Source organism: Bombina bombina, unplaced genomic scaffold (genome assembly GCF_027579735.1).
Source record: "Bombina bombina isolate aBomBom1 unplaced genomic scaffold, aBomBom1.pri scaffold_1441, whole genome shotgun sequence".
In the NCBI taxonomy this organism is placed as follows: Eukaryota; Metazoa; Chordata; class Amphibia; order Anura; family Bombinatoridae; genus Bombina; species Bombina bombina.
The window spans coordinates 27,465-53,512 of record NW_026511664.1 but is presented as its reverse complement, the minus strand read 5'-3'; the positions used below and the strand labels follow the sequence as shown (position 1 = coordinate 53,512).

Here is a 26,048-nt window from a genome sequence, read left to right as displayed (position 1 = left end):
ATTTACTGAATTAAAGTAGTGTTTATACTCCCATGTATTGTATATACTCTGATCGCGGAAACAGTTAAAAAGAATACAGATCAGAAACTGGGAAGCTTTGCCAACAACTTTACACTGTCAGTCCTACCTCGTGACGTATTGCATCATCGGCATTGGGTGGAGCCGATCATTTACTGTGCTCTGACTGGCTAGGAAGCTGTGACATTTCAGTGCATCTTTATCTTGTACTTTCCCGTCACATTGCTCAGGACTGTGTGTCAGTTAACAGCCAGGCCGGTGACTGCTGAGAAAGGCCCAACATAGTAAGGACAAGACACATCGAAGTGGATATTCTATCAAATATAATTGTAAGAGAGTTTACCCGGCCCGGGTTTGGGTCACCATGATGGAAATCGAGATGCCACCTGGACATCAATCAGAACAGGTGAGTTTGCGACATAAGAGGCCCCCTTGGAGAGCGACACCTAGACTGGATCCACTATTGGGAGCTGCCACAATGATCACCAGCTCTTGTAATTATTATGGATCGCTTGTATTTTACTGTATTAACACTTTATGATGACGTATTAACTATCCCCTTGAGTGCGAAAGGACGAAATGGATTGCCACTGAATGCAGTGAAGTTGTGTGGCAGTGAATGGGTTAATGAGGTAAAGGTCACACCTACTTCACATTTTATTATGTTACATACATTGAGGAGTTATCATTCAGATACCTGAAAGAGCAGGATTGTCGGAATCCAACGTGTATAATTACTTCCATTTTCTATGTGGGGCAGCTATCTGTCATCATACAAAGCTGAGGTGTCGGAGTAACAGTAGAAGCCTAATTGGAAATATGATCTTCTGTCTTGGGATGTTATAGTGGTTTATACTGCAGAATAAAATGGCTTTTATGTGTTGTTTTTTTAACATGGACTTTAAAAGCACAAAATTAATAAGTTTGGCTTTTCCCTTAACACATACGAATTCCTGGTTAAAGCTAGTTTCTAATCACAATTTATATAATACATTTTATTACATTTAATTAAATCTTACATCATTTCTGAATGTATACATTTATTACAATAATTTAGAAAATAAAAGCTTACTGTATCCTGTTTTAAGTATACTTTATGAGTTCATACATTATGTATGAATAAGGGTTTATTTTAATAATATAGTCTATAACATTTATGTATGATGAATCTGTTTATTAATATGCTGTTTAGGTTTCTGTTTTTTCAGCACTGTGCTGGTGTTATACAAGAAGTCTGATCACAGTTTGCTTGCACTCCCCGTGACAACAGCAGATACATAGTCTCAAGGGGTTCTTTAGGGGGGTTTAAGTCATGAGCTGAACAAGTGTTATATTCCAGCAGTTGGAACATGAAAGGTCTAGTTAATTTGTTGGCCATAACAAGGGATTCAGATTGTTTGAATTATTCATATTATTTAAATAGTAAATCATAGACTTACAGGGTTAACCATATGGCTTTCTTTAGGAACCTATCCAATAACTACTTAGCACAACACTATTCATTGGTTATTGTGTTCTCATATTTGTTTACTGATTGATTATGATGTTTAAACACCTTTTTGTTTTATTGACATTGGGCTTTGCCTGGGAGTGCTGTTTGCATCACTTAAATATATCATTACAAAATCAACATTTATATACCAGAAAGCACTTCAGAAAGTTAGTAAATGGTACCTTACTTTTAATGTCATTTTCCTCCCACTTCCCATTTTATTTTGATATTTGGAATCCTCTGTTATACTCAGAAATACTTTTTGTTATTACTACTTCACTGTTTAAGTTAGAAGATGGATACCAAAAAACATTTCAGCCTTGGGATACTTTATGATAATCAGGAAGTAAGCATAGTGAATCCCCAAAATAGATTGAAAGTGAATCATGCTTGAACTGAAATATTTCACTATCTTTAAGGGAAAGTTTGTTGCCATATTGTACCCTTTTTTCCTTGAATACCTAGAGATCAGATTGCAGTAAAGGCTTTGACACACTGCAAGCGGAGCGGCGCGCATCGTGTAGATGCGGATGTGCGCGCTCAGTGTGTCCTGCCTTTTCATCTCTGTGCACTCTGCTGCATCAGGTCGCGTAGTTGAGCGCTCAGAGATGAAATATTTGAACTTCAGACGCGGTGCGAAGCAGCTGCTTCGCCCCGCATCGCCCCGCATCGCTTGCAGTGTGTCACAGCCTTAATTGAACTTGCAAACCGATGCGACGCAGTGCGGAGCAGCTGCATCCCCTCGCGCCGCATCGCTTGCAGTGTGTCACAGCCTTAATTAAGTCTCCAATATGGTTTATATTGAGTCACTTATTAAATTATGAAGGTAACCAAATATTTGTGGACATACTTGTGACCTTAGTGCTTTGTTTTTTTTTTTTCATGATTACTTTGTTTCAGCCATAGGCAGCCCATCAAGTTGATTTGATGTCTTTCTGGTCATGCAACATATTTACTGCATATTTGTATGTTTTTGTCTTTAATTCAAAGTCTGGAAAATGTAAGAGATTGGGGTGATTATATTGCTGCATTAGTGTAGTGACACTGGATCTACTATACTAGATGTTCTGTTTTATATATATATATATATAATATATATATATATATATATATATATATATATATATATTTTATGTTTATTGCTCTCCAGTATTTTTCTTTGCAAAAATCCATCCCACCACAACAAAAAGGTAGATAGCATAAATCTCACTCTCAATATTTGTGAAGTTCATGCAATAGTCATTGTGTTTGTTTTTTTTACATTCTATGACACCCAATGATATTAAAGGGACATGAATCCCAATATTATAATTTCTTATTTTTCATGACTTAAATAGAGCATGTGTTTTTTTTAAACAACTTTCCAATTCATTTATTTTATCCAATTTTCCTCATTATCTTGGTTTATTTTTTTTAAGGAGCAGCTATGCACTACTGTGAGCTATCTGAAGACATCTAGTGAACCAATGGGGAAATAAAGGCATTTTTGTGCTGTCACCAATTAGCAGTTAGCTCCCAGTAATGCATTGCTGCTCCTGAGCCTATCTAGATATGCTTTTAAACTAAGGATACCAAGAGAATTAGTTCATCCTTAGGCCTAAGTTTCGGTGGCATTTAGATCTATAGCTGCTAAATTCTTTTTCTTGCGGCAATCATGTAGGATAATATTATTGTAAAAGAAGGCTCTTGAGTCCTGACAATATCTTATTAATATCAGAATTTTTGGAGGTGGTTGTTCCTCCTTAACTATGACCTTGTTTTCATGTATGTTTATTTAATTATCCTTCACATATAATATTTTTCCAGAGATTTTATGTCATTTTTAGCTGAACAAACAGTTTTATTCCAGTCACGTGAATTAGTTTTGGTGATCACATTTAAGATACAGGAAAAAAGTTAATTCTAGATAGAGCTAATGTTTTTTTTTTTTTTTTTTTTTAAACTAACAAAAAAAAAAAAATATATATTGTTTTACTCTGAAGACACAATAATAACCCTGAAAAATAGAATAAAAGCAAGTGGTTTGTGTCGTTGGAACATGCCTGTTCTTGTCAGTAACCTCCCTGAAAGGATCTCCTTTCCTGTGCGTGTGAGCTCTAATGCTCTTTGTACACAGCAGGGAGTTGTTGGAACTGCTAAGAGCTTATTGCGCAACCATCCTCTGCACTTCCCGTCCACTCCCTCCTTCAAGGGCAGTTTTTTTCCCCTACATCTGGATTCAGCAGCAAGACTTCTGCCAGCAATCGTTCTGTAATCTTGCCTATATCTGTTTGAGAGAATGTTGTGCTGAATTTAATGGAGTAATCAAATCTAAAAAGAAATATATGAAAATGAAAGTATGGATGCTAGAAAAGTTAGCCTGCTTGACTCATATTATTATTATTATTATTATTATTATTATTATTATCAGGTATTTGTAGAGCGCCAACAGATTCCGCAGCGCTAACTAATATTTATTATGCCTGGAAATTTTGACTTGTTTGAAAAACTTATACTGTAATTTAGATGATGTAATCTCCTTTTTTGGGTATTGCAGCTTCAAAGAAGAGATTTAATTCTTTATATTTAATTTGGATCACACATGGCATAAAGGGTTGTGTTATAAAATGACTATTAGATTTTCAGGTTTGGTAAAAAAGGAACACTTAAATGGCATCCAGCACAGAAAGGTACAGGCTTCTTATTGGCTGGGAGTTGCTGTGCTTTCTGGTCACATGGAACGCGCTTAGTGCTGTTGGAGTGACGCAGCCACTCAGAGAGTAGGTAGACTATTAAAGGAACATCAAACCCAAAATGTTTCCTTTATGATTCAGACATTTTTAAACAACTTTTAAATTTATTTCTATTATCAATTTTGCTTAATTATCCTGGAATCCTTTATTGAAAGAGCAGCAATGCACTACTGGGAGCTAGCTGAACACATCAGTAAGCCAATGAAAAGTTGCAAATATGTGGAGTCACCAATCGGCAGCCAGCTCCTGTGCCTACCTAGGTATATTTTTTTTAAGAAAGGATACCAAAAGATCTAAGCAAATTAGATAATAGAAGTTAATTGGAAAGTTATTTAAAATTATTTTCTCTGTCTGAATGATGAAAGAAAAAATGTGGGTTTCATATCCCTTTTAATCAAGGTTCCAAAAAAGTACTTGTTAAGCTCGCAGCAATGATAAATTGTGCTGTAGATACCATTATACATGTGGGAGTCCTCATAATCAATGAATGGCATCACAAATAGATTACCTGCACTACATTTAGTAAGGGTATTACCTTCCCTATATGAAGTGTGACACACTATACATATATTTTATACCAGGCCTGATTTTATGGTCTAGTTCAGGGGCCAGAAATCTGTGGCACAAGTGCCATGTGTAGGACTGAGTGATTTCTATTAGTACTTTAAATGAAACACTGAGTGGTGAAGGCGTTTGGTGCTGGGCATGTAGAAAAACCAAAGCAGTAGACAGTAGTCTTAAAGCTAAAGTGTACTCTCATTTTTTTCTCCCCTTTAATTTGTTCCCATTGATCAATTTTACCTGCTGGAGTTTATTACAATTTAAAAAAGGCTCATTTTACATTTATATTGACATTTGAAATTGCTGCTTTTACCTGTGATATTCCTACTTATATGGTACATTTCTATGCTTAAAGGAATGTGAAACCCAAATTGTTTCTTTCATGATTCAGATAACGCATTCAATTTTAAGCAACTATTTACTATTATTCATTTTTCTTCGTTCTCTTGGTGTCTTTATTTGAAAAGCAGGTATGTAAGCTTAGGAACTGGCTCATGTTTGGTTTAGCAACCTGGGTAGCGCTTGCTGATTGGTGGCTACATTTAGCCACCAATCAGCAAGCTCTACCTAGTTGCTGAACCAAAAATGGGACAGCTCCTAAGCTAACACTCCTGCTTTTCAAATAAAGATAACAAGAGAACAAAGAAAATTTGATAATAGTTGCTTAAAATTGCATGCTACATCTGAATCGTGATAGAAAAAAAAAGTGTTTTTCATATCCCATTTAAAATTATTGGCTATAGAAAAGCTGTGTAAACATAACCAACAGAAGAAATTACACTCCCAGTGGGGGTTAGTAGAGATAAGTAATAACGTGTTCTGTTTTTTTCAATTGTTCTCTTGAAGTGTTTGGCTTTAGTATAAAACAGAGATAACTTAAAGAAGTGTGTGTACAAAGGGAAAAATGAGATCTGATTTTTCTGCAAGCTCAACCTAATTTAATGGTTTGTTTTTTAAAAGGACAAGACAAGCTATTTCATATACAAAAATAAACATACATAATCAATTTCTTATACATTTTATACACTGCAGCTGGTATAACAAGTCATTGGAAATACATGAAGGGAAAACAATTACAGTGCATTGTTCCTTTAAAGGGACATTAAACACTAGATACATGCTAGCCAGAACAATGCATTCATGGAAAAAAATAGACTAAGAACAACATGTAGATGTATTTTGTTTAAAGTTTCATTAGTTGTTTAAATACTTAGAAAATAAGTGTAAAGTTTTAGTGTCTAAGTATAAAACAATGGGCACTGCCATGTTGTAATTTAGCTTCTTTCTTTGCTGTGGGACATATATAAAAAGGTCACTAGAGTGTGCAGTCAATGGCTGTGTGGAAGAGAACAGTGTTCTGAACTTTCATTTATAACAGGAACTGAAAAGCTCACAATGTCAGAATGGAATTACAGGGAAAGGGGAACAAAACAAATAAAGTGTATTGCAAACTTTATATTACCATCTTAAAGTGTGTAATGTCCCTTTAATAACCCAGGTGATATTAAAGGACCATGATACCCAAATGTTGAAACACTTGAAAGTGATACAGCATAGCTGTAAAAAGCTGACTAGAAAATATCACCTGAACATCTCCTATGTAAAAAAGAAAGATATTTTACCTCAAGAGTTCCTCAGTAGCCACATCCCATTGTATAGGACTTCTAAGCAGCAAATCAGTATGTCGGTCCCAGGACAGCTAAGGGATTGAGCCTCATGCACACTTATGTTATTTCCCTATTCAGTTTAAGGAAGTTTACTATGAAATCTCATGAGAGTTGAGTGAAATCTCATGAGATCACAGTAAAAGAGTTCACGACCTCAGCACTGCTGATGCTGATTGGCTGCTGTTAATTTCTTCATTTTTTTTTTTTTTTACCAGCAGCTGAGTATATAACTTTTTACACAGAACTTACTCTGGTAAGCTGAGGAGATTGTGACATAAAAATATCTTTTTCTTGCCTGGGGTGTGCATGTAGCTGATATAGGGGCAGCAGGACCAGTGGTCTTGCCTGGGGTGTGCATGTAGCTGATATAGGGGGCAGCAGGACCAGTGGTCTTGCCTGGGCTGTGCAAGTAGCTGATATAGGGGGCAGCAGGACCAGTGGCCTTGCCTGGGGTGTGCATGTAGCTGATATAGGGGCAGCAGGGCCAGTGGTCTTGCCTGGGCTGTGCATGTAGCTGATATAGGGGGCAGCAGGACCAGTGGTCTTGCCTGGGCTGTGCATGTAGCTGATATAGGGGGCAGCAGGACTAGTGGTCTTGCCTAGGGGTGTGCATGTAGCTGATATAGGGGCAGTGGTCTTGCCTGGGGTCTGCATGTAGCTGATATAGGGGCAGCAGGACCAGGGGACTGATCTGACATTTGTTCTTTTTTTATTATAATGACAATAATTATTGTTATTAATAATGCAACATGTTTCTATTTTATTAATTTATATCCGATTCAAAATATGATGCACAACATTACTAATAAAAGATTTCTGAACCCAGCTCTAGATAATTGTGAGATACTTTTATAATTTGAAGGCAATGCGCTTTTTTGTTTTTAGTGTTCTCCCCAGGACCTTTTTAATGGGTGCACCACCTGGCTGATTTTACTGACCACCCGGGTAAAATGTAAACGGATATACTTCCACATTTGTTTTTTCTTTCATGATTCAGATAGAGCAAGTTATTTTAAACAACATTCTAATTTACTTCTTTTATCAATCTTCCCCCCCCCCCCATTCTCTTGGTATCTTTTGTTAAAAAGAAGGGGCATATGCTTAGGAGCCGGCTTATTTCTATTTTTATTTCGTGAGCAGGGCCGGACTCGGAAATCAGACCAGCCCTGGAAATTTATATGTCCCGGGCGGCCCAGAGAGGAAGTGAAGGCAACGCATGCGCATAGAGTCCAGTAATGCGGTGACGTAATATGACGGCCGCCTAACGGCCAGTGTTTCAATTGGCTTATCAAAAAAACGCGACCGGGCTTAGAAAAAAATAAAAAAACGGGTTGTTTTAACAGTGTTCATAATTGGATGAATAAACGGTAAAAACAAAATAAATATAGCTATTGCAAAAAATTCATGAATTAAAGTCCCATTTAATTTTAGAGTATTTACAGGGGAAACAATCTAATAGATGAAACTTAACCTTCACTTTAACGTTGCTAGCTCCGCCCCCGGCATTACTTCCTGATTTGTTCATGATCCGAGTAGAGAGAGGATCCACCTGCTCTCTACATCATCATATGGGCATCTCTGTCTTCACAGTTAGATTTGCACATGCGTTCAGTCTATCAGTCTGCAATCTAACCTGTAGCGCATGCACTTTGCAAATGTAGGGCGTGTTAGGTTTTTTACAGTCGCCAATTGGCCTGGATTTTGATTGCACGTTCAATGAACTTGACTTTCAAAATCAATGGCGGCGATTCTACAAGTGGCGGAACGGAGGGTCAATTGCAGGATTATAAAAGTAAATATTTAAAAAAAAATAGCGTTTTAAGAGATTAAATGAATGAAAGTCCATTTTGATTTTGATTTACAACAGGACTACGTTTGACACTGTCATTGTTTACCATCACTTTAATGTTTTAAAAACAAATTTGCATACTTTTTACTGCAACTATTTTTCAACTACACCCACCATTTGCCTTATTTGGAGGAGCCAATCTGGGCTTTAGTCTGCAGACAACAACTAGTCATTGTATAAAGTTAGTATAAAGCAAATTGTTCTGCAGTTGTTATCTGATAAAGCCAACTAGCGAGAGATAGCAGATAGCAGTGTATATTTCAAGTTTTGAGAATTATAAATGTCTCAATTTCTTTAGAGCTAAATTACATAAAAGGGGGCAAAATAAATATTAATCGTATTTTTCATATAACTAAACATATTATATATATATATATATATATATATATGGACAAAGAGAAAGAATGTGACACCGGCGCAATTATAGGTAATGCTAGTGAAAATTCCTGAAAATAAATATTATTATATTGTAATATTATAATTTATAAATGAAGTGTAGTTAGCTCACTATGCAGCCCCAAAATTACTTATTAGAAAAGTGGGATCTCCAAACCCCACAAGACCAATAGAGTTCAATCAGAATGTTGTTTTTTGCTATGACACATAGCAAAAGTCTAGTAGTTGCTTTTGGTATGAATGGAGAGTACTCTCCATTCATACCAAAAGCAACTACTAGACTTTTGCTATGTGTCATACTTTTTGAGAAAGGCCTGCACAAGGCTGAAACTAGTTGAAATTGATTAGCTGCTGCTGGACAGTGTTTGGAGCACAAACACTGTTTGTTACAAGGATCTACAAGGAGCAAAAAACAACATTCTGATTGAACTCCTTTAAGGCACTAGTTTAACAGTGCTAGAGACACCAAGACTGCAAAAAAGAGAAAAAATACTGCTTAAAGAAAACTATTGTGTCTTTCTGGAATGACCCCTAAGCTGTGATTACAGACCGGATCACCGTCCTACACAATTAGGGACCGGATGAAAAAAGCTGCTAACACAGTAACCTTTCAGTCCTAAGGAGATTCTGACTGCATACATGAACCTGGGGAAAGAGTGAGTGAAAGCGTTGGAAGACAGGAAACAAGCCATAGGATACTTGCCACTACAAGGAAGGACTTTCCTTTCTACTTACCCCAGCTTTTCAGTTCCTGTTATAAATGAAAGTTCAGAACACTGTTCTCTTCCACACAGCCATTGACTGCACACTCTAGTGACCTTTTATATATGTCCCACAGCAAAGAAAGAAGCTAAATTACAACATGGCAGTGCCCTTTTTTCCTTTTTTGCACAACAGTATCACATATGGACTCTTACTGCATGCACATTCTTGTGGTTTTTCTTTGGTAAATTGCCTGTACTAACTGTTTGTACTGCGAAACTTTTTGTCATCTGTGGTGTTCTAGTAATATCAATATTATTTGCTAGACTAGTATCTCTATATATAATACAGATAGCTGCAGGTATTTGATATTAGCAACATAATTGTAAACAATATAACTGCAAACATTGTGATAGCTTTATATATGTATCTGGTTTTTTCTCCTTTTTTATTCCCCTAATATCAATCAGCAGTTAATTATTGTAACTCTTTGTACTTTGTGTCTTATTATAGATACTGTAACTAGCTCCTTACACTAAGCGCCTCTATATTTTACCTTCTCTTGGTTCTATATATATATATATATATATATATATATATATATATATATATAAAGTCTCAAGGTGTTTACTGTCCCTTTTAAGTGTTTCCAGCTATAGTTTCACCACACATGAATTTATTCAGACCTTTGCCTGTATGCAAATACACGTGCAACATATATAAAAAGCATTTACTGTTTAAGCTTTTTGAAACTTTAGGTTTGCTGCAGATTGCTAGGGTAGACTAGTGGTCTAATAATTGAACGTTTTGACTTTTAGAAGTGGGTTCAAATTATGCTCTAGCATTTTTATATTTATACTAGTTGTACCCTAGTTAACTAGGGGTGCTTTACCTTTTTGTTTGTTTCATCCCATATAATTGCTGATTATAGGCTAGATTACAAATGGTGTGCTAACTGTTGCACGCAAGCGTAAAGGGGTTTATCGTGGCTCGTTGTATGTTTTGGAAGTAGCATGTGTATTACAGGTTGAAAGTAAACGCGTTTGCTTGAGCGTAGTTTAAATTTATTGTGCATCCGGAGAGAAGAACTTCAGAGCTCTGGTTAACCGTTGCGTTCGACTAAAAATTTGCACAACAGAGGCAGAAATGCAGTTTAAAATTTCAAAATATATTTATTCGATCCAAAATCGGCTTAAAAAGACATATGGAGGTATCTTTACAAACAATCTAATCATGACAAAATGCTAACATGTTTCGGCACTAGGCCGTAATCATAGCTAATGGGTACACATGTTACATGACCTATGTACCCTACAGAAACTTATCATTAGTTAAAAACAAATCATGCTTTTTCTCTGTGATTACCATATTTAAAGGTATATTTGTCATACATTGTTATTAAATGTCTGTGTTTACTCCAAATAAATGTTAATTTTATTTATATTGAAGATGCATTACTTTTTACTAATTGACATAAAAAAAAGACTTTATAAATTTAGCTACACACAGACTAGAACGGGAATTACATGGCAAGCACTTATATATTTATAATAGCAAAATAAATACATCTAACCAATTTCAGACTCACAACAATGTGTCTTCGTGTCTAAGGTGTAATAAATTGTATGTTGAGTTTCAAATTCACTTAGAAATTAACTGTATGATTGACATAACAAAAAACTCTCATAATATACCAAAACTACAGCTTACGCTCATTTGTTAACATAAGACACCATTTTTATTTCCAGTAATTAATTAAATCGTATTCAGAATTCATCCCAAAAGGAACTTGTGTACCCAGCTTGAAGATTCAATACATTTCCCTCTTGCCCAGCAATTTGTCCCTGTCCCCTCCCCTGGGGGGTTATCACCTTTTCAATGTCCTGCCACCGAAAAGTGGTCAAAGTTTTGTTGTGCTTTCTTGCAAAATGCTGGACAAGAGGGGTAGTGGCCTCTCTCGAACTGATAGTTGATAAGTGGTTTCTGATACGTGTATTCACGTCATTAGAGGTTAACCCTACATATTTGATTAAACATTCTGTACATGCTATTACATAAACAACATATGAAGTCGTGCAGTTCAGGCATGACTCAATGCTATAAACCTCCCCTGTTCATAGATTGAAAATCTTCTCTTGCTGCATCTAAACATGCCCTTGTGCTGAAGCCATGAGCTCTGGGCCCTGTTATCCTTTTTTGGCAAACAGGAGGGGGATAAAAAAATTCCCCAAAGTTTTGCACTTTCTGTAGGAGCATTTATTTAAGCCCCCTATCAACACTGCTGACCAGACTCCTAGATGCAGATGATGGGCTGAAGTGTTTCTTGACAGTCTTGCAGATATCTCTATATTGGGCACTATAGTCTAACAAAATAAGTACCCTCACTTTTCTTTTTTGTGTGTTTAGTATTGGTCATTCTGTTGTCAAGAAGTGTTTCTCTGGCTAGACTAGCCACCTGTTTTTGAGCTCTATCCAATATTGTTTCTGGGTAGTCCCTTTCTTTGAGTCTTTTTCTCAGTTCATCACTCTGCCTACCATAAGCCTCATCTTCAGTGCAATTCCTTTTTAATCTTATGAACTGCCCTTTAGCCACCGAAAATGGCACATGCGGAGGCTAGCAGCTTCTGGCGTGCAGAAGTGTATTACGTGTGATTGGCTTATTATTGGTATCACTCGTAATATTACCTATTATTAGGTAATTACCTAATATTACCTCGTAATATTTCTTATTACCTGTCAAAGCCAAATCCAAAAAACAAATATTATTTACATGATGTTCAAACGTGAATTTTAGACCCATATCATTGTTGTTGATATCATTCATAAATGACCCCAGCTATTATTCTGTACCTTGCCATATGAGCAACAGGTCATCTATGTATCTCCTGTAAAACAAAATGTTATCTTTTTATATGTTTCCATCTCCAAAGATGTGGGACAGCTCCCACCATCCCATATACAGGTTGGCAAATGATGGTGCAAATTTAGCACCCATCGCAGTCCCACACCTTTGGAGATAAAACTGCACTTCAAAACTGAAGTAATTGTGTGTCAGGAGATACATAGTTACTCTTAGTATAAATTTCCTCAGATTTTCTGTAAAATCTGTACAAGTTCTCAAGAAAAAAGATATTTCCTCAAGCCCCTTTCATGGGGAATAGAAGAGTAGAGGGCCACCACATCAATCGTTAACCACCTGTTAATCCAGTCCTGTTCCCCCAGCAAGTTAATAACGTGTTTCGTGTCCCTCAAGTAACTATGCAGCCTAGTTACCAGAGGGTTTAGAATAGCATCTAACCATTCGGATAGATGCTCTGATACAGAGCCAAGACCGCTCACGATCTGGCGGCCTTGTACATTGTCAAGGGTTTTATGCACCTTTGGAAGATGGTGAAAGATGGGAACCACAGGGTGTTCAATGAAAAGATGATCCCTTGTGGACTGATTTATGTGCCCATCTTCCAAACCATCATCCAAAAGTGTTCTCAATACTCCCTGATACAGCTTAGTGGGGTCACCCTGAAGGGGAACATAGTTTTTGGTGTCCTGTAATTGGAAAGAGCCTCATTAATGTAGTCTACTCTACTCAAGACAACTATTGAGCCCCCTTTGTCGGCCTTGCGTACAACTATATCATCCATACCTTTGAGTTCATTAAGGGCTTTTCTTTCCCTACAGGGTAAATTATCTGTTTTTCCCACATTAGCATTTAGAGTCAAGAGATCTTTTTTTGTGTATGTGTGTGTGTGTGTGTGTGTGTGTATGTGTATATATATGTGTATGTATATGTATGTGTGTATATTATATATAATATATATATAATATATATATATATATATATATATATATATAATATAATATATATATATATTGGATAATCACCAAGCTTTGCCACTGCATATGGGATCTATGGGCATTTGCACCTTGGAGCACTTATAAGACTATTTAGTCTCGACTTATTGTCTAATAGATTTCGGACTGAAACCATTGCTTTTATTATATATATATATATATATATATATATATATATATATATATATATATATACATTGGAACCCTTCCCTTTGCAGCTGAAAACATGTAAAAGCAGAAATATTACTATTTAATAAATTGTTTAACTATGTATTTAATGTAAATATTTCACATTCCAATGTATTTATAAATTGTGCGCGAGTAAGTGTATTCGTTTTTTTCCCCCTACTTTTCGCACTCCATGTAAGTCTATGGGGGAATAAGTTAACGTGGTCACGATATTCAAACTTCGGCCTTTTGCATGGGTCGGGTTATCGCTTGGGTGAAAACTTTTTGCTTTCAACTTGAAATTCATGTGCTACTCGACGAGCGCAAAAAGCCTCCACCTAGTAAAGTTAAGTGTGAGCAGGAGCACAAAGTACCGCTCCACTTGTAATCTAGCCCTATATGTGTATAAATGTTTCACCTCTATTGTATGCCTTTTTTTTAATTATTTTTTTTATTTTCCAAAAAAGCATGGGTGTTCTAACAACTATTCCTACATTCACCACAAATGGTAACTACAAGGTTGAACATATTTTTTTTTTTTTAACAAATGTGTGTGTAAAAGGGAGTTTTAGTATTGCAAATGTTCTTGCACAAGTGACAGATGGCATTACAGATTGTCACAGATGACCCATAAATATTATCAGCACTTAAGCATGCAGGAGTATTGCTGTTTCTTAGAAGCAAGTGTACAGCTGTGGTGTTATGTATTGTAAACACTACCTGAAATGATTGGTGAGGTTCACTGAAAGCCACATAATTGTAAGTTTATTGACTGATTGTTAGGTAATAATACAAAAATCTATGCTAATGTAAAGGGACATGAAACCCAATTTTTTTTCTTTCATGATTTAGAAAGAGCATATCATTTTAAACAACTTTCTTATTTACTTCTATTATCTAATTTGCTTCATTCTCTTGATATCTTTTGCTGAAATGCATACCTAGATAGACTCAGTAGCTAGTGATTGGTGGCTGCAAATAGTTGCCTTGTGTAATTGGCTCACCCATGTGCATTGCTATTTCTTCAACAAAGGATATCTAAAGAATCAAGCAAATTAGATAATAGAAGTAAATTGGAAGCTTGTTTAAAATGGTATTCTCTACCATCTATCATGAAAGAAACATTTTGGGTATAGTGTCCCTTTTAATATGATGATTGTCTGAGTCTGTAGCCACATTATTTAAAGTGAATGTAAAAATGAATAAATGAGTGTCTGTTTTTTAAAAGTACTATTAAAAACAGGGGCACTTTCATTTATGAAACTTTACATTGCAGCATTTATTTTTAAAATACCTTTTTCTTTAGCAAACCTGGACCAGAAATCCTCCGCCTGCAGCTACTTTGTGCTTACCTCAGCAATGACGAAACTGGCTTCCTCCAATCACGGCGTGCACCCCAGAGCGTCCAGCTCGTGAGGCCACGCCGTGTTTGGAGGAAGCCGATTTCATCCTTGTGGTACAGAGGAGCTGTGGATCGCCGGTCTGGTTTTGCTAAAGAAAAGTTAAGTATTTTTTTTTTAAAAAGGTGCAGTCTAAAGTTTTTAATGAATGAAAGTGCCCCTGTTTTAATTTAAATACTTTCTGCAACAATTCTTTCATTTTGAGAAAAGTTGTTGAGTATCACAAACACTAAAATTTAGGAAAAGTGGTTACCTAACCACTATAATAAATGTATAATCAAACTAGTAGTGTGTGTGTGTGTATGTATGTATGTATGTATGTATATGTATGTATGTATATGTATGTATGTATATATATATATATTTATATATACATACATACATACATACATACATACATACATACACATACATACATACATACATACATACATACATACATGCGCAGACATTATATAACTTAGATTCTATTGACACATGCTTTTTGCAGCAAAAGTCCTCTACTGAGCAAGGGTAATAGACTGATTGCAGCTAGATTAGATGTCTCCTAGCAACACTTCCAATTGCCTTCCTGTAGTGACCCCGGCCCTTCTGGGAAGTAATGGACCCTGAAAAATGCTTTGATGGCCAGTGGCACACCCCACAACCTTATTAAAAAAAAATTCAGTGCAAGAAAATCTGCTTTACCAAAAAAAAAAAGGAAAAAAAAAACTTATTCATGGTGACTGTCACGAATACCTCAGGATTTAGCTGCTAAGGGGTTAATTCTGTTTAGTTTGTGAACTAAAAACAGTTATTTGCTTTTCAAGAAGAATTGTGTCTTGTGCTTTTTTGTGTTTCTTTGAAGTGCCAGGAGCCTCATAAATGCTTTGTAGTATACACAGGATAGAGCTTTATGGCTCAGTCTGTCAGCAGAAGGCATGATAGAAAACAGTGCCTCAGTCACAGAAACTGATAAGGTCAATAAAGGGACATGGGTATAATGTATATATGTGTTTAAAACTGTTATGACATTGAATTATTGAAGTATGACAACCCTGTCATATCTGGTATCAAACCGTTGCTCACAATGTAAGGAAGAGACTGCCAGTCAGTATATCTGAAAATAGATTTACCTAGCAGAAATTATAATGGGTTCTATAATTTCAGACAAAAACTTAGTTTATTGAAGGTCATAAAGACAGGGGGGTTTCTTAGCCCGCCCAGGAGGGTGTGGTCAGGCAACTTGATCTCTGGAAAATAGGTATAAGAATCTTATTTTTTTTAACTATAAGGTTGTTCATTCTACAAGGGAGGCCTCCACAGCGTGAGTGACCATTTTCTCTTGCCCATCTCCCTGGGGGCAGATTTATAAACTAGGAAAGTATTAGGTCTGTCATTTTATTTTAACCTGTTTGCTGTGTGTAATTGTATTTGTAACAACTTTTTATTAATAATTCATTGTGCATAATATTTTTGGCATAATAAATAATTCCTTTATTAAGTGTTGGCCTTTGTCTAATAATTGAACCACATTATTGAAGAGACTGGAATGTTAGAACTGTATAATTTAGGTTATTCTCAGCTAAATTGTATTCAGAGAGTTAATGTGTAAGTATGGGGTTTTCCTTAGGATTTTCCCTTTAATAAATCATAAGTGGTGGCAGTGTTTGAGCTAGATAGCATAGTTAGTTTAGTGTGGGTGGCATTAAAGGGGAGTTTTGGGCATCTCTTTTAAGTCTAGTACAGACTGGAGAGTGTTGTTAACCCTTGCACCCACTGTACTAAATCACAAGCTGGCCTGGTGTGGCTAGATTGCGATATATTAGTGAGAGTAGAAGGGGTCTGATAACCCTTTCTGTGCCAAATAAGTGACTGGCGCAGGGTTGGATAACCCTGGTTTGTCACAAATTGGTGGACAGCTGTGTAGATAATTTTTGTTATTAGATTTTAGTGCCTGTGGATTTGCTAGTGTGAAAATCTCAGTACTAAAAATAAATTGTAACTCACAATTTCCAAAGTCTAAAACTCAGTGTATTATATAGTCACACATTGCAAACAGTCCCCTTCCCTATTATCTGTTTTTCTTTTCTATTTTTATTTTTAATATGGAGTTATATCAGCAACAATCGAAAGAAATGTTGGCACTGTTATGCCAGGAGCGAGATATCCCATCCTGTGGAAAGAACAAAGATGGACTAATGCAACTTCTTATTGAAAATGATAACAGTCAGGCCACACCAGTTGAAGCATCAGGAGAGGTGTCTGCAGCTGTGGGCAGTGATTCATCAGGATCTCGGGATCCATTGGACTGTTATTTACAAACTGTTCTAAAACATATGGGCTCAGCGGTTGCAAGTTTGCGCATGGAGCTGATTGCAAAATTTCACAAACAGGCTGCTGTGGCTGAGAGACAGGCTGCTGTGGCTGAGAGACAGGCTGCTGTGGCTGAGAGACAGGCTGCTGTGGCTGAGAGACAGGCTGCTGTGGCTGAGAGACAGGCTGCTGTAGCTGAGAGACAGGCGGCTAGGGAAGCTGAGAGAGAGTCTCTGGCAGCTGAGAGACAGGTTGCTGAATGACAGGCTGACAGAGAGTATCAGCTACAGCTTGTATGGTTGGAGAGAGGGATGGTCTCACCTGTTGTTAGTGAACCTAGAAACCCACCTGTTCCCAGAGTGTGTGCAGAGAATTTTATCACTCTGGAGAAAGATGGAGCTGTGGATGTATTCCTGCGTAGCTTTGAGAATGTTTGCAGACAGTTCCAGCTTCCAAGGGAGCAGTGGGCCAAGTACCTTACCCCTGGCCTGAAAGGTCCTGCACTGGAGGCTTTTGCTGAACTACCACCAGAGTTTGATCAGGACTATGATTCCATTAAAGCTGCACTGCAGAGGAGATATAATCTTAGTCCTGAGGTGTACAGGAAAAAAATTCCGTTGTCTGCAGAAAGGTTTGTCAGAGAGCTATACTTCAGCTGTTGGGAACTTGATGACAGCCTTTAAACAGTGGGTCAGAGGATTAAAAGTTGCCACTATCGAAGAGCTGGAAGATCTGATAGTAAAGGAGCAATTTATGCAGCTGTGCCCAGCAGAAGTTCAAGAATGGGTTTTGGATCGTAAACCCTTAACAGCATTGGAAGCTGGTGAGCTGGCTGATTTTTACACAGCCAACAGGTCACCAGGGAATGGGAGAAAATCCTTTTCTTAGGGGGGATCCATCTGGAAAGGAGCTGCTGCACAACCCCCCTTCACAAAACCTGCTGTGCCTTTGTTTCATGGGGCAAGTGCTGCATCTGGGCAGGGGGATACCCGCAGGTGTGTTGCTTGCAACAAAGTGAGCCACATCAGCTCCACTTGCCCAGAGAAGATTCACTTAGAGCAATCAACTGGAGGGGGTAATCCCTCAGAAGTACTGGCATCTGTTTTGTTTGTTACACGTCCAGAGGAAAGCAACCAGGAGAACTTGCAACCTGTGCTTGTTGGAACTTAGGTAACACTTGGGCTTCGAAACACAGGCGCAGCAGTGACTCTTGTAAGTCCAGGGCTGGTGCGTTCTAAGGACATTATTCCTGGCAGGACTGTAGCCGTTAAAGGGATTGGGGGAATGAAACTGGCAGTGCCTATGGCACGGGTATATCTTGATTGGGGAGCGGGGAGAGGTTTAAGAAATGTGGGGGTATCTGAAAATATTCCTAATGATGTTTTACTGGGTACTGATCTGGGTAGATTATCTCTTTATGTGCTTGACAATGCTACATGTGACCTAGTGGCATTAGTTGCAGACCCTTATGTGAGAAGGGCTGTGTGTCAAAATGCTCAGAGACATTATAGCCAGGAGGGAGGACAGAGTGCATGTGTGCAAAGTGCTGTGCATGAACTGGGGGTGTCTGTGCTGAGATGTGAACCTGTAAGAGGAGAGACTGACTGGGGAGAAGGACGGATAGATGGTGTGTGTCTTCCTGTAATTAAACCAGCAGTATCTGCAGAATTAAAGTTAACTGTACAGTGTTAGACTGATGGGGGAGAAAGGCAGATCGACTGTGTGGGTCTGTCTGTGCCTGAACCGAGTTTAACTGTACAGGGAGAAACTGTCTGTGAGAGGCAGATGCGTGGTGCGTGTCTGTCTGTGATTGAATCAGTGGATTCTATAAAAGGAGGTGAGATTGACGGGGGAGAGAATGACTGAGTGGCTGGGCTGCTGGATGATGTGTGCCAGGAACAATTCAGTCCCCTGTGGGAAGACAGGATATATGGGATAAATGGCAGAAGGAAGATGTGTGCTTGTCTGCACCAGTGTCAGAAGGATCCCAAATTCTGTGTGGGGATGCAAAGTTGCAGACTGACTGTGAGAGAGAGCAGGGGGAAAAGGTAGCCCACTCAATGATAGAAGCAGAAGAGCCACAGATTTCAGAGTGTGTGGGGGAGGAGGTTACAGAATACTCTTTGAGGGACCCCCAGTGTGACGGTGAAAGATTGTGGGTGACAGAGACCCAGTAACCTCAGCTGTGACCTATAAACAGACTGCACAGATTAGGGGACAGAGACTGACACAGACTGCAGACACAGGGGGGAGGAGGACAGAGAAGTGTATTTACATAGCCCACAGTGCCATTCAGCAGATACACTGATAGGTGTGCAGCATCAGAGTCCCCAGAAGGCTCAGCAGCTAGGACCCACAGTGGAGAAGAGGGGGGCCATTAGTCAACCTGTACAATTATAATTCTAATATACTGCTGAACATTTGTTGTATGTATTGTGTTCATTGAGGTTTTGGGGAAGTGGCCTTCATGAGGTAAATAACCTTTTTGGGAAAATGTTGTTATAATGTTCAGGATGTATGGCTTAGATTAGTCTTCCTCCATTCCGTGTTTTTTTAAAAATTTTTTATTATTAATTATTTCTTTTACTTAAGATATTTTTTTTTTCACTTTAACATGTTAAACCTACAATAAATTGACAAGTATTTGGACTGCATCAGATTATTTACTAATCATTCATTAACCAGTACACACTGTGCTCTTGTGTGTTCTGTAGACTTTCAATAGATAGTTTTTACAATTATTTAGCTGAACTACTCCCATTTTGGCCTAATTGGTGTTGTTACATTATCTGCATTATTATATTTGGTTGCAGGTATGTATTTCCTTTATTTGCACAGTTTCTTTATGTAATATATTTATATTGAAGTGGTAGAGGAATATCTTGTTATGTTTAGTTACGAAACAACTTTATGTAATGTTACACTGCATGAAGTATGTTTACTTAGCTTTGCAAAATACTTGTCTTCTAAAGCCTTTCTGTCAGTGAACTTTATGGGGAAAGTTACACGAACAACAATGAAGATTTTTGTTTAAACTGGCACAGCAGTCAAAATTAAGGGTCTTCTAAATTTAACCCTTTCACTGCTTAGCCTTTTTTCACCCCAATGCTGAGCCAATTTTGCGCTTTTTTTATTTGCTATCAACATTTAAACCATATTGTAGTCAAATTTCAGTGAGTGGACCCACACAAATTTATATATTGTTTTTTTCAGCAGGTCCAGCAGATTATACCATTATTTATATTTTTAGTTCATGGCATATTAGATAGCTGCAACAAAAACTGTCAGAAACAAATGTATAATTCTGTTGTTGATTTGAGTAAATAATAATGAAAATAGCTGTGACCACCGCTGTTGCTGTGATCACCTTACTAAGGGCTCGCTTTCATTGAGCTGTAAAAAATGGAGCTGTAAACTACCAAAGTGTCTGACAGCTAAAAGTAGTTTACAGCTCCATTTTAGTACAAGGTTTCCATTGAATTATTTTGCGCATTGCGTGCAGTCGCTCTTTTCTTGTAAGTTAACGTTGTGTTAACGCTTTCATTCGATGACGGATTTCTTGAAAATCAAGTTAGTTGATATGGTAACCTGACCTTACACTATAAAATGTACGTCTAACTTCTTTGCTCCTTATTGGTGATCACCTCTAAAGAGAAACAAAAACAAAGATACACTAACATAATACATATTTTTTAACTATAAGCAAATTTTTTTTTTTTATTATAATTATATTTTCCACTTTATTAATATATGTAATATGCATTGCTGCCCTAGGCATAGGTCTAATTGGAAATTTGTAGATATGCGCTTTCATATATTTTTATATGCAAATACATACTGATATTTCCATAAGAACATAAGTGCAACTATTCCTATACATGGGACAACAATAAATATTACATAATACAATTTTTTTTCTACATTGAAACACTTGAATTATTTGCAAGTTTTAAAATTTCAACTGGAAATAGGTCTCATAAAGTTCCTTTTTCCTCTTTTACGTCTAGTTGAGCAGGGTGTAATTTTTTTTCAATGTATTGACAGCCTCCGACAGTGTATTAACGGTTTAAGCTTTTATTGGAAACCTGGTATTAAGTTATCTCTTAATGGCTCCTAATACTTTCTATTGGATGCGAAAATAGTGATGTATAACTAGGCTGACCATATTGCCGCTTTAAAAAGGGACACATATGAAAAATACATATGTCAGGGCTGTTTTCAGGGCTGTTTAAAGAAAAAATCCTCTCTGATGAAGCGCATGTGCTCATGCGCGAAACGCGTAAGATTGGAGCTTACCTTGTATCCAGAAAGCCTGCTCCGCAATAAACTCGTTTATTGACACTTGGACTCAGCCTTCCTTCTTCCTCATCTTGTTTAAAGAAATGGTTTTGTATAAGAACCCTCGCATATGTATTTTTCATATGTGTTCCTTCTTAAAGCGGCAATATGGTCAGCCTATGTATAACGCACCTTTGGAAGCAGTCGATAAGCAAAATTGCTCCCAACAGCATATTTGTCGGTTTGCGACCTTGCTCAAACCTAATTAAAGCTCAATGGGAACGAGCCCTTTAGTGTCATCAAGGGTAGCCACATGTGAAATAGGGGCGTTTGGGGTTATAATATAGATTAGAGAGGCCCCATTGTGCAGTACAGAAATAAAAGCACTTTTTTTTTTTTTTTGCAAGGAGTTCAGTTACCACAGTGATCACCTGACTATACAAACAAAATGTAATATATTTTTAAAAAGAGACGTGACTACTATAAAATAAACTTTATTAGGGGTCTCTAAACATATAAGTTTTTTTTTTTTATTATTGATCATATAATCTTCCATTCCCAAGCAAATCCCTATGTATTTTTTTTCCACTTTATTTTAAAACATTTTCTTTGTATTAATGCTCCAAGACCACAGGCAATTCTCTTTCAAATGCGGGGTCTTGGAGGTTTGTAGCTGCTAAGGGAGCTGAGATCGAGAGGCTTGAAGGACCCCCACCTATTCAGCTCCCTTGCAGCTACACTAAGATTCCTGGTTCTGCCCCCTTTGTGACTTCACAACGTGTGTACGTGGTGTTACTGGCACTCCACTGAAGCCTGGAAGTGACGTCCACCAGGCCACCAACTATCCCTGGCCTGTAATGCGTGGTATCACAGAAAAAAACATTTGATCTGCGATTCCCCTTACTTGACGAAAAGGGCTCCTCATGCGCCCACAGTCCGCGATGTGCAGGATGAGCGGTTAAATTAAACATTTTTAAAATGTGATTCTAAGATAAGTGCTAACACTGTAGTATTGGTCTATATTTTGTCACCCCCTCGAAATAGAGGCAATCCTCTTTGAGTGGTATAAACATGTTTAAAGCTGTTTACAATTATGCTGTGTGCTAACGTAAAATGTCTGCAATGTGTTATGTCATTCTGCCTTATAATTAGAGGATGGTGATGGGCCCCTGTGGAGGGAGGGGAAATAGTAAAAAATAACATTTACAGTATAGCTAAGTATCTTAGACAAACTTTTTTTTAGGAACAGTGTACTCTAATATTTTCTTCCCTATACTGTGTTCCCAATAATCCATTTTACCTACTGGAGTGTATTTTAAGGACTGTCTACTCAAGAGTTTGTGTTGTTGAAAAAGATAGATAATCCCTTTAGTACCCATTCCCCGGTTTTACATAACCAACACGGTTATATTAATATACTTTTAACCTTGTATCTAAGCTTCGGCAAACTGCCCCCTTATTTCAGTTATTTTGACAGACTTGCATTTTAACCAATCAGTGCAGACTCCTAGGTAACTCCATGGGAGTAAGCACACTGTTATCTATTTGCCATACATAAACTAGCACTGTCTAGCTGTGGAAAACTGTCAAAATGCACTGAGATTAGAGGTGGCCTTCAAGGTCTTAAAAATTAGCATAGAGCCTATCTAGGTTTATCTTTCAACAAAGAATACCAAAAAAAAGCAAATTTGATGACAAAAGTAAATTGAAGTTGTTTAAAATCGCATGATCTGAATCATGAAAGTTTTAAATTTTGCCTAGACTATCCATTTACATTGTTTACAAATAGCTCCTTCACCTTTATTTTATCTTTGAAAAAGCTGATTTGCTTATTGTATCCCCACCTATACCAAACATTTCTGAACTTAAAGGGACAGTCAAGTCTAAAAAAAACTTTCATGATTTAAATAGGTCATGTAATTTTAAACAACTTCCCAACTTACTTTTATCACCAATTTTGTTTTGTTCTCTTGGTATTCTTAGTTGAAAGCTAAAACTAGGAGGTTCATATGCTAATTTCTTAGACCTTGAAGACTGCCTCTAATCTGAATGCATTTTTACTACTAGAGGGCATTAATTCATGTGTTTCATATAGATAACATTGAGCTCATGCACGTGAAGTGACCTAGGAGTGAGCACTGATTGGCTAAAATGCAAGGCTGTCAAAAGAACAGAAATAAGGGGGCAGTCAGTGGAAGCTTAGATACAAGGTAATTATAGAGGTAAAACGTGTATTAATATAACAGTTTTGGTTATGCAAAACTGGGGAATGGGTAATAAAGGGAATATCTTTCTCTTTAAACAACAAAAATGTTGGTGTTGACTGTCCCTTTAAGTTCTGGTTACAAAAAAAACATGTAAACAAGACGGTTTAGAAAAATAAAGCTCCCAGCGCGGGCTGTGACAGAGAGGTATTAAAATGTCAATTTTCCAATGTTTTCTCTAAATACTGACTTATGTATTGTCTCCTAACAAGATCAGCCCATGTATTGGGTTGTGGTTTCGGTTAGCAGAAACAGCTATTTCATATACAAAAATATACCCAAAAAAACAAATTCCCATACATTTTATATTCTGCAGCTGGTATAACAAGTAATTGGAAACACATTAAGGTGAAACCAATTTTACAATACACTGCCCCTTTTAAGTGGTAAACTGTTCTCTGACCATATAGAACAGCTGCTGGCTCATGGGCCATATACATCCCTGTGCATTAGTTTTTACAGCTCCTGGTAAAAATCAGAACTAAGAATGTGCGCCATAGCTTTTGCGGCACCAGGAAAAAAACAAAACTAAAAAGGTGTGCTTTAGGGACTTCTGGGGGTTGGTTGGTTGGGCAAAAAAAAGAAGGGGTATTAGCAGACAGAGAGTACCCTGCTGCCCTGTACCATTGGACATGTTTAATAGCAGTAAATTAATATGCACCCTTTAGGGCTTCGAAAACATTTATCTGAGGTCCCTATGTGTTATGAAGTTGGCCATAACTGGTATAGAGGACTCAGTACTGGCTATAGTATCCTTTTTTAAAGGGACAGTAAACACTTTGTAATCACAAGACATTTTTGTTGTGTTGCTATAGAATAACATATCAGCCAAATCAATGTTTTTAAAACAAATGAACATGCTTTTTTTAAATTGCAATTATTTTTCAATTGGCTAAACTCCACCCACCATTTGCCTTATTTAGAGGAGCCAATCTGGGCTTTAGTTCGCTGACAATAAACAGCTAGTCACAGTCATAAAGTTAGTATAAAGTAGGCATGTGCAGTCGGATCTTTCATGGGGAGGAAGGCAGCCACTCGCGGCATTCAACTCTTCTTGCAACACAATAAGATCTGGATTTGCACTTTCACAAGAAGAAATCCGGATCCAAAAAGAGCCGAATGCTATGAATGGCCGTCGTCTTCCACATTTGGCCCATTACGAATGATCTGAATGCACATGCCTAGTATAAAGGGAATTGTTTAGCAGTTGTTATCTGATATAGCCAATTAGATAAAGATATATAGCAGACATAGGGGCATATTTATCAAGCTCCGTATAGAGCTTGATGCCCCTTGTTTCCGGCGAGCCTTCATGCTTGCCAGAAACAGAAGTTATGAAGCAGCGGTCTAAAGACCGCTGCTCCATAACTTGTCCACCTGCTCTGAGGCCGCGGACAGAAATCAACCCGATCGGGTTGATTGACACCCCCTGCTGGTGCAATGATAAATGCCGACAGCTACTTTGCAATATATTTTCATATATTGCACATTGATAAATATGCCCCATAGCCTTGAGGAGTCAGCAGGGTATATTTCAAGTTCTGACAATTAGAAATTGCTCAATTTTCAGAGCCAAATTTACATGAAAAGAGGACAAAATAAATAATGAAAATATATTGCAAAGTAGTTTAATTGTACTTAACTAAACATATTTTATATACTGTGTGTGTGTGTGTGTGTATATATATATATATATATATATATATATATATATATATATATATATATATTATATATAAAGCTCAAGGTGTTTACTTTTAAAGATGGATATTTACAGTATGATATAACATGTGAAGAAATGTTTTCATCGCTATATTCTCTAGCACCTTTACATTGCTATGTTTCTCACCAATCTAGTCCAAATGCCCGCTTTTTGGCCTCATGGTCATTACTCCCTTCCTTTTCATTTTTTTTTCTTAGCTTATTTCGTTATTTCTCCATCTGATTTCCAACTTTCATTTGTTCCCTCTGGTTATTCCTATACATTTTTTTCCCCCTTTTAGCTTTCTTCATTCTCATTATTCCTTGCATAATCATTTTTCTCCCCCTTTTTCTGCTTTGTCTCATTTTTTTTTTCTTCATTATTTCTCATTTATCTTTCATAACATCATAACCCAAAACCTGCATGCCCAATGTCTTGGAGTCTCACTTGACTCAGATTTCTCACTCTCCACATCCAGTCTTTGGCCAATTCCTGCCTCCTCCACCTTAAAGATATCTCCAAAATTCACCACTTCCTCACACAAGACACAACTAAGACTTGAATCCACTCTCTCGTCATCTCCCGCCTTGACTATTGCACCTCCATCCTCTCCGGTCTCCCTAACTTCCGTCTATCTCACAATCCATAATAAAGGCCTCTGCCAGGCTGATC

At 37.3% G+C, this 26,048-nt stretch overlaps 1 protein-coding gene across 1 annotated transcript in view; it reads left to right on the top strand.

The window, feature by feature from the left end:
- Positions 1 to 207: 207 nt before the first annotated feature.
- Positions 208 to 26,048, top strand: part of LOC128643896 (nuclear factor erythroid 2-related factor 2-like) — a gene marked incomplete at its 3' end in the record, with an annotated part of 43,021 nt that continues 17,180 nt past the window's right edge. Inside the window, exon 1 of the mRNA XM_053696668.1 lies at positions 208 to 424. Within this exon, the coding sequence (XP_053552643.1) occupies positions 383 to 424 (42 nt within the window). The remainder of the gene's footprint in view (positions 425 to 26,048) is intronic.